This window comes from Lagopus muta, chromosome 6 (genome assembly GCF_023343835.1).
Source record: "Lagopus muta isolate bLagMut1 chromosome 6, bLagMut1 primary, whole genome shotgun sequence".
NCBI lineage: Eukaryota > Metazoa > Chordata > Aves > Galliformes > Phasianidae > Lagopus > Lagopus muta.
The window spans coordinates 53,378,766-53,393,577 of record NC_064438.1 but is presented as its reverse complement, the minus strand read 5'-3'; the positions used below and the strand labels follow the sequence as shown (position 1 = coordinate 53,393,577).

The window sequence follows — 14,812 nt, the reverse complement described above, 5'->3', positions numbered from 1 at the left end:
TGCCAGGGTGGTGTTTGTGGCTATTTCAATTCACCAGATAAGAGGGCAGATTAAACATGGAAAGAATATGAACCCACATCCAGCTAACAGCTCTGTTTATCCAGAAGTATCGGATGAAAAGACATAATCACAAGCAACCAAGGTCTACTCAAGAGGAATAGCAAATACTGTTCTATGTCTCAATAGCCCCACAATTCTTTGAGTTCAGGAGCAGGCTTCTTTTCCAAGGAGAAGTAAGGCAGGTCCTTGGGTCTCACTGTTGAGCTCAGAAAAGTTTTTGTACACAGCTTTGGCATTGCAGAGGGTCTTCTCATATAGGTAGATCTGTTAACAGAGGCAACATCCCACTATCAAATTTAACTTGTCTCAAGTCTGGCACACTGTACCCAAAATGCAAAACCCCTTTTCTTTGAGCAAGGTGGGAATTTTGCCATTAGCTCCACAGAAGCCAGGACTCCCAGACATTTTATCTCACTTGCTGTGGCAGTAAATCAAAACAAGGGAGAACAGAGACATTGAGCAGAGCCGTGCAAGTGTTTCAGTGGAAATGCAACCTGTAAACAACTGCAGCAAGCAGATCCAATTTACTCCCACTGTACAGCTGGAAGGCAACACACAAACGGGTCTCAGAGCAAGTTTCCTCATTAAAAACAAAAGCAGCATCCAGCTATTCCCATGCTGATCTGAGGCTGAAGGTGCAAGGAAGGGTAAGGAGAAGAAAGCCTGGGGCAAAAGCCAAGTGCAAAATGGCAGGCAGATCTACTAACCAGCCACCTAAGGGTGTCTGCCCTTCTGAAGGCTTGCCTGGAAGACTGAACTTAACTGACAAGAAACAATTTTAAACACTGATATTATTTGTGGCGTTTAATAGGGTTTTAATGGCCTAGAGCTGTTCATTCTTTCTATGTACTCATCACGTATAAATTGTCATATCTATGGGCAACTGGGCATGAAACAAGTGGCTCTCCTACACGCTGGTTAATCTAGCAGCACACCTTCAGACAAGGGTTTTGCAGTTAATTGAATGTCAGAGGTGTTGCAATTGCAGATGCCCTCCCATTTCCTTCTGAACTGGCAGCTCCTTTCCATTTGGCACCACAACACAAGCACACAAGTTTTTCCAGCTAAAATTTTCATGCATTTTAGCATTCACTTACATGATAAATTCTGTTCCAGCCATTTTTGCAATTTTTGGTGTACTGTGCTCCCAGAAAGAACACACACTGACCCACCCCATCATGCAACATTCAGGAAGCGTGATATGTACCTTGCCTTTTATACAATGCCCCTGAAACTGAGACTGGCACCTCTATTGAGCTATTTCAGCATGATTTTCCTGCCAATGCACATATTGTTGCTAATTAAAAAGATGAGAGAAGTGCAAGAATCAGAGGGATTACCAGCTGGCTATGGGACTACCTGGCTGCCTGAGCTGGATCAAAAATCATTCACAAATGCAATGCCACGCGTCCATTCCAGTATCAATCAAGACTGAACATCACAACAAATGAGCAGCCCCAGTGTATGGTATGGCATGTGACAGACATAAATAGGATATAATGAATACTGCTGGACTACTCAGGAGAAAAGCATGGGTGAAAATTGAAGTTGCTATACCTTATAGGCAAGGGCAAGTAATTGAAAAATAATTTTTTTCCTGTATCACACCTATGATAAGTAGATAACAAGTTGTATCAAGGTCTGGATTGACATTGATTTTATCTGTGTATTTTTCTTTTGTTGGATTTTTGGCATTAACGAGCTCTAGAAACAGATCCTATCAAATCCTGTAATAAAAGTGTGGCATCACAACGCTCTTATCCCATAACATTTGCCTTAGAACAGGAAAGCAAACATTCTGTATAAATTATTTCTTATGCATAATGCAACAATCTCAGTCCAACACAGCAAATCAGGACTGAGAATCTGACTTGGAAAATAACATAAATAATAGCTCTGGGTACCTAAAACTTATGATGGCATTCTATTAAGTAAAGCTAAGAAGGCACTACTGGCCTCAAGACCATTTTCCATGTCAGACAGCCACGCAACTTTTCATTAGAGAGCAGCCCCAAAGAAATTTTCTGCAAGGGTGTGTGCTGCTTGTCAGACCGTGCTGAATGCCTCTCCAGCTCAGCTTTCCTCTGCAATGACTAGGATGTCTCCTGCGGAGCAGGAAATATCACACTGTAAATATAACTCCACCAGCTAAGGCTCAGACACAAAAGAGGCGCTGATCATGATTTCAGTGTAGAGAAGTCTCTCCAAAATCCAGAGATGGATATGCAGAATTAAAAACATAAAAGATACATATATATATGTATCTACATACATATTCGCTACCAGATCCACTTTCCACGATCACTTCTCCTTGCATTTGCCTCCATATAATTCACTTGAATACAGCCCAAACAGGATGCTTACCAAATAGAGTCCATCACATTCATAAAGGGCGCCCTGATTAATTACAACTTTTGGTCCCCTCACAGGCACAGGAGAATTATTAAGAGAGGTATTGCTAAAGCTATTCCCAACATTTTCCTAAAATCCCATTTTGTGTGTGTAATGACTTAAACATGCACAGGCTAAAGCACTGGCTCACAGAGAAACAGACCCAGCTTAAAAGAGCAAAGCAAGTGTAAGCATATTTGGGATAGCTGTGATAACACTGTTTTTTTCAGCCCCATCACGTAACTGACTTGGTTGCTGCCACGTGAATGAATATTTCGTGTCAGCAGCATGTGCCCATCTCTCCTCCACCGCCCATCGGAGGACACCTGGCTGCACAGAGCAACACGGGACCCCCACGGCTTTTCCTCTTCCCTGCAAACAAGAGCCACGACCATACATCAGCATTTCACCCCTGCAGATATGCAGCCCATTATTCCCAGGGCCCTAGAGCTGGTCATTCCCTGAGCCATCAAGGGAAAACCTACACGAACTGGTATCTCAGTCATTCCTTTCTGCCTCCACCACTCCTGGTTACTTTCCTCGCCCACCCACACACGCATTAGAGATTTAGTCTTTCCCCACAGCATTTCCTTTTAAAGGATGCAGCAGAGCAGGCGCAGATGCACATCCAACCATAAATCACAGCTGTCCACCCCTGAAAGACCACCAACAAAGGGGAAAAAAAAAAAAACAAACCATAAAGCTGCAATGCTCAGAGTAAATACATCATCAGCCTAATCGCCCTCTTGGGAATACAGATGCCATTTGCACATGACTGTGCCCTCTCAGTGTGTGTATAACAACAGGAACCAATACCAGCAACAGAGTAGCACACTGCAGGCCTTCCAGAATGAAAGTTTACAAAAATCTCCTAAAATTGCCTTTGAAATATATCACTTGTATATATCACTTTCTTTACCAGACCGTTAAAACACATTCATAGTGATATTAATGAGGACAGATTTCAAATGAGTGAAGAATGATGCCTAAACCCTCAAAATATTTACCCCAGCTTCAGGAACACCTCTAGTTGACCCTCATTCAGTGCTAAAATTTGTCAAACTGAACAGTCTTTACTACTGCAATGCTCACTGCATTTAAGCAATTACCAGAGGATGGCAGGAATTTCAAAACCAAGCAGATTTGTCTTGACTTCAATAATGGCTCGAGTGAAACCCATTAAATTTGTAGATGCTCTAAATAAATAATAACAATAATAATAATAATTTTTAAAAAAAAAGAATATTGGAATTTAGCTTTCTTTTAATTTAGGATTAAGTCTTGCAGGACTCTAAAAACCACCCCACTTTTAGCAAGGGACCAAAGTATCTGAGTAGTTTGTTTAATCCTGGTAAAACTGGCCATTATGCTATTACTGTGCACCAGTCAACAAAGTGCTCAACTGAATGCACACAGTTGCGTGTTTTACCATATCACAGAATCACAGAATGGCCTGGGTTGAAAAGGACCACAATGATCATCTAGTTTCAACCCCCCTGCTATGTGCAGGGTCACCAACCACTAGTATATTCATTTCTGCAAGACAGATCTCCTATTGACCCTTTTCCAAAACCTGATTTTTCTTCCTAGACTGTAACTACAGAAGTGCATCGAGTAGCAGTGAACAACCTACCTGCAAGTGCTACTTTTCTGCATGACGTCAGCGCGATGATATCCAGAGAGTTTACAAAAACCGTCATTACTGTAAACTACAGGCCAGTCCACAATCTGGGCATTTCCCAACAAAAAACTGGATTCTAAAAGAGAAAAGAGAAGAAAAAGAAAGGGCTGTTGTCAGTGGCAAAGCACATATACATCCTCCATGTTACATAGCAGATGCGGAGTTATTCACGGTGGAAACCTCCATCAGGAAATTCCAGAGAAGACTGAAATCAAAGTGGGCATCAGAAGGCAAACGGTGATGAAAGATGACAGCTTTTAGTAAAACAAATAGCTTCAGTAAATTATAATACTGACATAAGCTCCCCCTCTTTAATGAGTTAGAAAGGATTCATTTATTCATAATATCAGGACACATATCATTTTATATATATATATATCTTGAAATTAACCTTGAATTAATTTGAAACTTGACCTTATTGAACCATATGTTCCCAGACAAACCATGACACTATTGCCTAAGACAAGTAAACTCCTCCTCCTTCAACAAGCACTGAAATAACACAAAACACATCAGATTTCAGTTACAGTCTACACTGAGGTACAAAAAAGCGGGCTTGGTTCATCCTAGCAGCATGCACCAATTGCTGTCAATACACAAATATGAGTAAGGAGTATTTTTAGGAGGCTGAACTCAGGTTTAAATACTGCTTCAATCATCTGTTTTTTTCAGTCATTGCCTACAGTTTTACACGCACGGACTGGCACCACCACATTACAAGTTAGTCCTAAAATAGTTGTATTCACCAGTTTGGAGGTATTCTTCCATCTCTGCTTTTGGAAAAGCATTTCTAAGGAAGGAAATGCTCATCTTGCTTAAACACACTGTGGGATTTTATCTTCATCAACATTGTAACGTTGTTTCAAAAATAATCTTCTCAGTATATCACTTAGTGGAGATTCTCAAGCTGTAGTCTGTGATGATCTTCAAAGCTTTGCTTATTTTCAATTGTAATTTTCAGTTGCATTGTGACAGTTGCTGTGGAACTAACTGTTAACACTAGCCCACTTATTTCTGCTAAAAAGCATTACAACGTACCTATTAAAACCTCAGCTGTATAGAAATGGTAGTAAAAGTTCCTTTCAACAGCTTTCCAGGGGAAAAAAAAATAAAGGGAATTCTTACAAATTCTTCTTTTAATAGCTGAAGAATGGTCACACCAATTACTTTTACAGACATACACTCAGGTGCACACATTAATTTTCACATAAATATGACACTGGGTTTCTGCAAGCTATATGCTTCCTTCTCAGCATCTGTGACTGCAGCATATGTTATTCAAGCATTATTCTTTTGAACAAGGAAAGCATATTAAAAATTAAAAAAAAAAACAACTGTCATTTCTTATTTTTCCTTTCTAAACCTATATTTGGAAAATAATAATCTAAAAACCAGTTTCTACAAAAAAGTTGACTGAAAAATATTTTAAAGCGAACCAACATGAGAAATAGAAGTTTAGATTGTGAAATCTAACACTCCTAAGCTCACAGGCTTAAAGAATTCATTTAAATCCATCACAAATAGCCTTAAACCTGAATGCCAACTTTAAAAATCTGTAAATTTTTCAGGCTAAGGGAACATGCAGTTGCTACAACCAGCAGATGTTGAGTACACACCATCTGCTACCAGCAACCAATATCAGTCCTCTAGTCAAAGCAAGGTCTGATTTGCAAAGAGGCTATCCTTCAAGTTTTTGCTCTCATCATTCTATGTGCTCACAGAACGAGCACAGCCTGGGCAATTACAGGCAGCTTATATTCAGACTCTTTCAAGGATGTGTGGACATCTGGGTGCTCCTCAGAGAACCACAGCTCACAGGCCAATAACCCTGTCTTGAAACTGTCCATCTGATATCTTGGATGCGTATCTCTATCACATAACCCCGTTTCAGGACACAGAATACACTGCAGAAGATACACATTGCAGCCACAATACTCAATGGTCATCTTCCATGGATTTTCTACTTCTTACACACAAGAGTCTCAAAATAATTGCTAAGGCATTCATTAGACTGACCAAATCCAACAGGACGTTGGAAGGGAACAAAGCATATCACCTAATTACTGATTTTTCAAGAAAGAAAAAAAAAAATAAAAATCATAAAGTTGAAAAAAAAAAAAAGACTTTAGAAATGTATTTTAAATATTAGTACTTGTAAAGTCATATGTGTATATATACATAGATAGATATATGGACTAGTAACTTGATCAAATACTACAACGTATGTTTTCCTTTGTCTTTGTGAATATTCCATTACATAACTGACTTTTTTAAAACCTTGCCTTCTACAGTAAATAGCACTTCTTCATCCATGCTCAGCATGTGCATATGAGTGTGTGTGTCCTGTTTCAATCAAAAATCTTGAGTCAATGTTTGCATCTTGTTAAAGACCAACAAGCCTAACTGTAGGCACAAAGCTATAGAAATCCATGTTTCATCAATGCCTCTGTTCAGTGAGACAGCTTGATAAATTTAAAGAAGAGCAGGTCAATGTCTGACCCTGGGGTTTTATTGGGTACACAGTTTCAGCATTTTCAAGACTCCACGCATTCCCTACATTTTACTGGTAGTCACATCGCTTTCCCTAGCACACATACTAATTCCTCCCTATTTCTAAAATATCTCCGGATCAAACAACAGCAGAGAATATTACTTTACAATTTGTGAGTTCTGGGTAGACTGAGGAGAGACTGCTTTGCACCACATCATCATCACTAACCACTTGTGAAAGACCACTTCTGCAGTCGCTTCCTCTAGAGTTGGGTCCTAATAGCCAGTCTTGGACTAAAACTATCTTCATGTTCAACTTCCATACTTCTGTCACTCACTGATATGGTCTCCTGTCTAAATGAGGTCCATTGCACATTGGCTTAAGCTCTTCATTAATTTGACTAAGGCAAATTCCAGACTGTTGGATCTCCATATGGCTGCTTGAACTGGTTTAAGAGATGAGGACGAGGAAAACTTCATTTCTTCTCCAGGTCCAGTTGCCACAGAGCAGCACCAAAGATAAGCCCAAGGACCACATGCTTTTTCCTCAAGGGCTGATTTGCCAGCAGCTCCAATCCAAGGAGCTCTCTGCCAAGGGCACCCTGGCATCCCCTATGCCCTGCTGTGGTGATGCCATAGCCAAGTCCCATAGAGGCCTGCAAGGTAAGGCCCACGCTCAGAGATACTAGCTGGGATGTCCTGTTGGATTGAAGATGAAAGAGTTATATTTTGCAAGCTAGATGTTTTTTTAAGATGATACTGGAGGTATTCACAAGGATAAATCTGACTTTGCCCTCCACATCAAGCAGCACCTGGTCTCACAAGCACTTTATGGTGGAGGCTGGGAAGAAGTTCTCTCTGGGTACTGGCACTGCTGAAGGCAGGCAGTAAATCTGGCAGAACACTGGTTTGATTCCACATGCAAAACTCTGTGCACCTGTGCACTGAGTGATCACCCGGTGATAAATTACACTTTGAAGAGATTAACATGCAGCTAACTTCAAAACTTTCAGAATAACGATTGGCCTAACGATTAACATTCATTCTTGCTTGGATTTCTCCAATGTGCTGAAAATACATTTCCACTCTCCATTTCCTTTGAGACAGAAGTCAATTTTTATTATTTCTAAGCTTGTCTTGATGTCATTCCCTTAAACTATTGTTTTCTCCCCTTCTGAAATATTGCAGCACAAATCTGTGGGTTGTAGGTTTGTCCAACCAGATGAGTGTGAAACCAGTGCCTGTCTGTAAGAGCAAGGAAGCAGGGCTCACGAGCTGCTAGGTTCCTCTTCAGAAGTCAGCAAGCTCTTTATTAGCCTACATAACTCTCACTTATAAAGTTAATACAAATGGCAAGGAATAATGATATTAAGTGCACATAGCAGAATTACAGATTCGGAGAACGCAGCTGAGGTAAACAATTGTTAAAGGCACTGTATTTGCTGTTCCTGCACTTCTACTCTGCAAAAAGGCTCTGATGTATAAAGGAATCATGCTATACAGCAGCAAGACTTTAATTTTACCCTATCTTGCAGCAGCTAATACTCAACCCAGCACCGAGGCTCATTTTGACCACAGTATGTAAGCAATTTTTTCAACCACCAAAACGCCCAAAGTAGTGTAAAATTCATGTTATGTAATCAAAGGAGAGCAAGAACAGCTAAATCATTGCAGGAGATATGTTTAGCCAAGTGAGAAACACTGTCTCTAATCATCTTTCCTCCAGAATGCTTGTGAATCGCGTGTGAACAAAATTGCTTAAATTACCATTTCAGAATTCCATCCCTTCCCAAGAAAAGATACAACTAACCTTTTGTTTGTTTGTTTGTTTTTAAATCACCATTGAAAAGATGCTGAAAAAAAAGAAGCAGCAGTGGAACAAAAATAATGATATTAACAAAAAGAAGCAGTGCTTCCACCATGGAATAAATTCCTAACTTGAACAATTTCACACTGAGCCATCATTCTGAATTCCTGTCCTTCTTACACAGAGCAAGTGCAGCACGGAGCAGACGGGCTCTGTGCAATGCCTGGAATTTGCCTTTTTTGCTCATGTTGTCTTTTAAAAGCACTAAACAACTTAAAGTGCTGTCAACTGGCTCTGCTTTTAACCACGCAGGGTCAGCATATTGCTGCAATCTGGTTTAGATCACCTTGCAAAACTTGTGGGGGTCCTGGTAGCTGTACTTGGGAGGGGACTTGTATAAAACACTGAGTTTTATTTCCTTTTTGCTCTTCTAAACAAGTCTTGTCCCTGATTGTATGTATTTCTCTTGATGTTGGTATACAGTGAATCCAATCCCATGCTCAAAGCATCCCTACAGCAGAAAATCCTGATGTCCAGGACAGCCCTGCAGGCACTCAGCCCTCTGAAGTCACAGAATCATAGAATGGCAGGGGTTGGAAGGAATCTTTAGAGATCTCCCAACCCAACCCCCTGCTGAAGCAGTTCCCTACAGTAGGTTACACAGGAAAGCATCCAAGTGGAATTTGAGTATCTCCAGAGAAGGGGTCTGTACCACCTCTCTGGGCAACCTATAATCACCCTGGGCTGGCATCAACACTCCTCCAACCTTAGGGACAGCTGCAGACAAACTGCTGTGCTTGAAGCAGCCAAGCAGAACCACGCTGCTGTTTTCTAACAAAGCTGTTAATTCCCTGGTGTCCTTAGAGCATGCAAAACATCAGTGTCATCCAATTTATCCAACACGTTAAGCGTTCCCTGAGAAGTAATCTCTTGAAGGGCAAACTCTCTATGTCTCTATGTCACCTTTCTGCACCTCCATTGTTTTTATTTAATACTCACAGTACGAAAAGGTATGGAGGGCTAAACCCAGAGCAAGATGCCACCACACTGACAAAGCTAATTCCTTCCCCAAATTGGTGTTCCTCTCCTAAAAGTCATCCAACACTGGCTGAGGTTGGAAATCCACGTGTAAGTTACTCGGTCAGCAACGCAGCAGCTTTCAGCAATTCAGCAAGCAACCTAAAGGATGAGAATCCATCTGGAATTTACCTTCCAAAAAGTTCAAACACTATGTTTAATCATTCTGAATGTGAAATCCCACAAGTATCATGGTTCTCTTCCTTTAATGCAGCACAACTTCGCTGACCTCAGGAAGAGCTTCAGATCAATAAGGACAAGAGAAGGTTGCAATGAGTTGCCTGATAAATGGCATCTCATTTAGTTCTGATCACAAGTTCTCTACCACATATTCACTTTTTCTCTGGTTACACTAATCCTATGCTAGTTATCTTCTGAAGGCCACTGCTGAATCTGCTCCCTATTATAATTATGCTGAGTGCAAGATAGATGCTGTGAGGCTAAATTTAAGTTGGAGCACGCAGACAGCACACGGGCATCCTCAGGGAGCAACCAAAAGCCACAACTCTAGCTAGATACAAACGAGCACGCTTGCTTCGCATTCCCAGATGAGAAAATCATAGCACTGGCAGATGCTCATCTTGCAAACACTCAGCCAGCCCTGGCTGCAATTTCACAGTGTGGGGTTGAATGTCCAAAAACCATTTTTGACACAGAATCATGCACTATTCCTTGTGCAGGTGTCCACATGCGGCTGATGCAGAGCATCTCAGCATCTCCTGGAGCACAGCACCCAGATTTGGAGTCTTCAGTATAGGAGAGACACGGAACCTGCTGGAGCATGTCAGTGGAGGGCCACAAAAATGGTCCCAGGGATGGAACACTGTCCTACAAGGACAGGCTGAGAGAGCTGGGACTGTGCAGCCTGGAGAAGGGAAGGCTCTGGGGAGACTTTCCTGTATGTGAAGGGGGACTGCAAGGAAGAAGGGACAGTCTTCAGCAGAGTCTGTTATGCTAGTGGAAATGGTCTCAAACTAAAAGAGGAGGGAGTTAGACTGGATATAAAGAAGTTTTTTTATAATAAGGACAGTGAAGCACTGGCACAGGCCGCCCAGAGAAGTGGGGGACATCCCATCCCTGCAGATACCCAAGGTCGGGCTGGAGGGGCTCTAAGCACTGATGGAACCATAGCTTTCTCTGCTCATTGCAGGGATTTGGACCGGATGGCCTTTAAGGGTCCCTTCCAACGCAAACCATTCTATGATGATTCCATGATCTCAGCCCCAGCTCTGGGTGCCCTCCAGGCACTCCTGCACAGGGCTGCTCCCAGCACTGAGAGCAGTGCAGAACTGAGCCCCGCTACCCAGGTTAGGCAATGCTGAGCAATGCAGCCAGGCACTGAACGTGCTGATTAAACAAAGCTTTTAGATTGATTTTTTTTTTTTCTGAAAAGCAGATTATTTAGGAAGCTAAGTCCAAAATCTTCTTCCTTTATTTAATTTTACCAAACCACAAAACCCTGTTTCCTTAGCTCACCGGGAGAACAACTCAAAACCCAGGCTAACCACCGACCGGCACCTCCGTTAAAGAGGCTAATTAAAAGCATTTCCACAGCTCACTTAACTTCCTGACATTATTCTCCGGCTGCATACTCCTTCCCACGGAGAGGTTTGCTTGAGAAATCAACGATTGCCTTTTGCTCTCCTCTCATTTCAGTACCAGCTGGGAGCGCACAACGTTCGCACTGACCTCTGCTGGCAGCGCCCGGCAGCGCCCAGATCCCACAGGAGAACGATGTCCCACCCCAACCCGCTCCCAGAGACGTGCAGGAAGAAGTATTAAAAAGAGAACACTCCTATTTTACAAGGCTTCCACTCAGAGAGCCAGCTATTCCTTCTGCGAACCATACGGCATTATTCGAGTGCATAAATTAATGCGATGATATACAGCTGTTGTAATTAAAAATAAGAAAACACAGAAAAATCAAGATTTAAACCACCTAAAGCGATGCCAGTTTAGCAGGCATCAGATACACCTTATGTTTCGGGATTTGGAACAAAAAAGAACGGCCTCAAGTTGTGCCAGAGGAGGTTCAGGTTGGATATTAGGAAGAATTGCTTCTCAGAAAGAGCAGTGATGCACTGGCATAGGCTGCACAAGGAGGTGGGGGAATCACCGACCCCAGAGGTGTTTAAGGGAAGGGCAGATGGAGTGCTTTGGGACACAGCTTAGTAGGCAGTATTGGTGATAGGTAGATGGCTAGACTAGGTGATCTTAGAAGTCTTTTCCAATCGTAGTGATTCTATGAAAATAGGGCAACTGGAAACTACTCTCAAGTGTCAGCTAGTAATGCTGCTTCGTGTATAAACTCACTTTGCATTGATTTCTGTATCAGCAGGCCACCTGCAGCCAAAAAAATCACAAACACAGCCTCGTGCCAAAGAAAACCCCAACAATACAAATTTGTGGTCATCCCTTCAGCCACATCCCTGCAGCCAATGGAACTGGAAGATAGAAATTTCTGCCCTGTGGTTTACAGCATCGTTATGGTCCTCAAGGCTGGGTTGGATGGAGCCCTGGGCAGTGTGACCCAGTGGTCAGCAACACTGCCTGTAGCAGGGAGCTGGAACTCAATGATCTTTAAGGTCCCTTCCAACCCAAGACACTCTATAATCTAGCTAAGTGCTGAGGGCCAGGGTTTTTACTGCAGAAGACCCCTAATAACAGACATCTGTAAACCTGAAGTAATTTGCATTGAAGATCATTTTCTCTACTCCAAATGAAATTTAACTTGGATCAGATGAAAATGCAGCTTGTATTTAATCTGGGAAAGAGCCTATGTATATTGTGTCCAGTAAGAACAACACTATGTCACTGTGCCTGTAAGAATTCAGGTATGCTTACAGGGGTGCATGGTGATAGGACAAGGAGGAATGGTTTTAAACTGAGACAGGAGAGGTTATGTTAGATATTAGGAGGAATAGACAGAGGGTGGTGAGGCACTGGAACAGGCTGCCCAAGGAGGCTGTGGATGCCCCACCCTGGAGGCATTCAAGGCCAGGCTGGATGTGGCTCTGGGCAGCCTGGTCTGCTGGTCGGTGATCTGCACATAGCAGGGGGTTGGAACTGGATGAGCACTGTGCTCCTTTTCAACCCAGGCCGTTCTATGATTCTATGATACACTGTACAGACTAGTGGGAGAGACAGCAGACACTTTACCATTAGTACCATTCTAATAAGAATGAAAAAAGTGTCTTAGCACTACATGCAGGATACTTACTTGCCTTCTCTCCCTGGATCACAGAATTAATGGGTTGGGTTGGAAGGGACCTTGAAGCCCACCCAATTCCATCCTCCTGCAATGGGCTGGTTGGTCCCAACCAGATTAGGTCGCCCCATCCAACCTGCATCCAAAAACCTGTGATCAGGCTGATCCCTTATTCATCAAACTCACAGGCATCCAACAGGGCACAAAACTCAGTCTGAGGGAGCTGATGTGCAGAAACACGTTTCTAGGCTGTGAAAGGCCAGGAACTGAATGCTACCTCAATTAAAGGTTATGGTGAAATTCCTTACAGAGCCATGAGTTCAGCCCAAGAGTCAAAACACATTTCTGAAAGACATGAAATTTCTTTTTCTAACAGTTATTGCAATAGAAACAAAAAGGAATAATGATGACTGTTATCATATTTGTCTTACACTAGATTGTTTTCGCTTTTATTGCATTTGGCCACAAAGTCCCAGAGCTAACCTTCTTCCAAGCTCAACCTCTGCTAAAGAAACAAATTATGCTATTAACACAGCATAGGCATAAGCAAAAGCTCGATGCTTTTGCTGCTACAAGATGTGTCTGTCTTGTCCATCTGTCTTCGCCTTCCACACCTCTCTGCCCCTGAGATCTGATGGATTTCTGGGATAAGCACACAAAGCCCAGCCCTGCTGCATGGATTTGCCCAAATCTGCACCCACACTGCTGAGCCGAGGTCAACACCAGCACGGAAGGAGCAACCAACAACAGCAGTGATAACAGGCATCTGCTGAGAACATTTTAAGAAAGAACCCTGCCCTAAGAAAGGTGCTTATTAAAAGCCCAAAACACCAATGGCAGGAGCAAGCAGTCACCTTAATGTGATTTCAAGCACTTCTCCCACAAAACGCATTTTCTTTCAGCTTAGCAGAACACCGGTGTTCTCCAGACCCAGGGCGCAGCCAAAGCTGCTGTGAGATCCCATCAATCCTTGGGAGCCTCAGATAAGAGCTTTACTTGGTGCATTTTCACTGTGCTAGAAAAAAAGAAAGTAAAACACCCTTGCACAGAGTGCACTGATTACCCTGAAGATAGCTCTGTGTGCTCTGGGGGTCTGCGTCCCTTTGTACAGCCATGCTGACCCCATCTCCTGCAGGGCTCTCGGATGCTGTGCCAACCACACACAGGGAGCATTTCTCTCCCAATTTAAACCTCATTTGTAGCCAAATGCTGTAGGTTCACAACATTCCTAAAAAGCAAATCCCAAAGTAAGGCTAAAAAATCAAACACACGGCTGCTTTCTGCACCAGGCTGCCCAGCACACTAGATTCCTGCTGGGAACCTCTGACGTTCCACGCTTTAAAAGTGCTGCAGTTTTGTCTATAAATGCTTTCTTGTTTGGATCCATCTCTGCCAATTCCAAATAATTTGTCTGCACCTGTGTTTCATTTTGAAATCCACCGGTTCCATTTCAGCCCTGATGAAGAGCCTGTCTGCCAAAATAACTCATATTTCAGCTGTATCCGTTGGCCTAAAAGATGATATTATCTCTATCTACAAGCCCTCCCCTGGATGTTAAGAAAAGATTTACGGTCAAGTGTGATGGGATTGTGTGTGTGCGAGCAATCTCAAAAGAGAGTGTTCTTTAACCAGAAAAGAAGATGGAAAGGTCTTTTTTGAGGATGCTCAAGATGTGTTTTAAAAATCTACCACCAGTCTTTCCTTTCTCCTCTTCCTCAACTTGACATTGAAAAACCCCTTCAGAGCTGGTGAATCCAAGCATAAAAAGAAAAGCCTGGACGTGGTCAGCAGCCCAAATCCGTGCCTTCCACCGAGCGTCGGCAGAAGATACTTGAACCAGATTTGCTCTACTGGACACCATTAAGTTTGGATTAAGCAGAGCTGAATCCAATGAAAATTACTATTTCTATAAAGGCCAAATAAGGCTGTGACCTGGATGACAAAAATAAGAACTAAATCATGTTTCAGTGCACAACACTGATCGCTAAGATGAGTTCAAAAACAAATTCCCAATCCATTTTTTGCTCTGATGTCCAACGGGACAGATTTGCCTCTGTAACATCACGCTTCAGCAGAGAAAAAGCAGAATGGAGACCAG

General features: G+C 42.5%; 1 protein-coding gene across 2 annotated transcripts in view; it reads right to left on the bottom strand.

The window, feature by feature from the left end:
- Positions 1-14,812, bottom strand: part of KCNH5 (potassium voltage-gated channel subfamily H member 5) — a 149,974-nt gene that overhangs the window by 133,418 nt on the left and 1,744 nt on the right. For both annotated transcript variants that reach the window (XM_048947624.1, XM_048947625.1), the window contains exon 2: positions 4,085-4,208. In XM_048947624.1, coding sequence (XP_048803581.1) covers positions 4,085-4,208 — 124 coding nt within the window. The remainder of the gene's footprint in view (positions 1-4,084; positions 4,209-14,812) is intronic.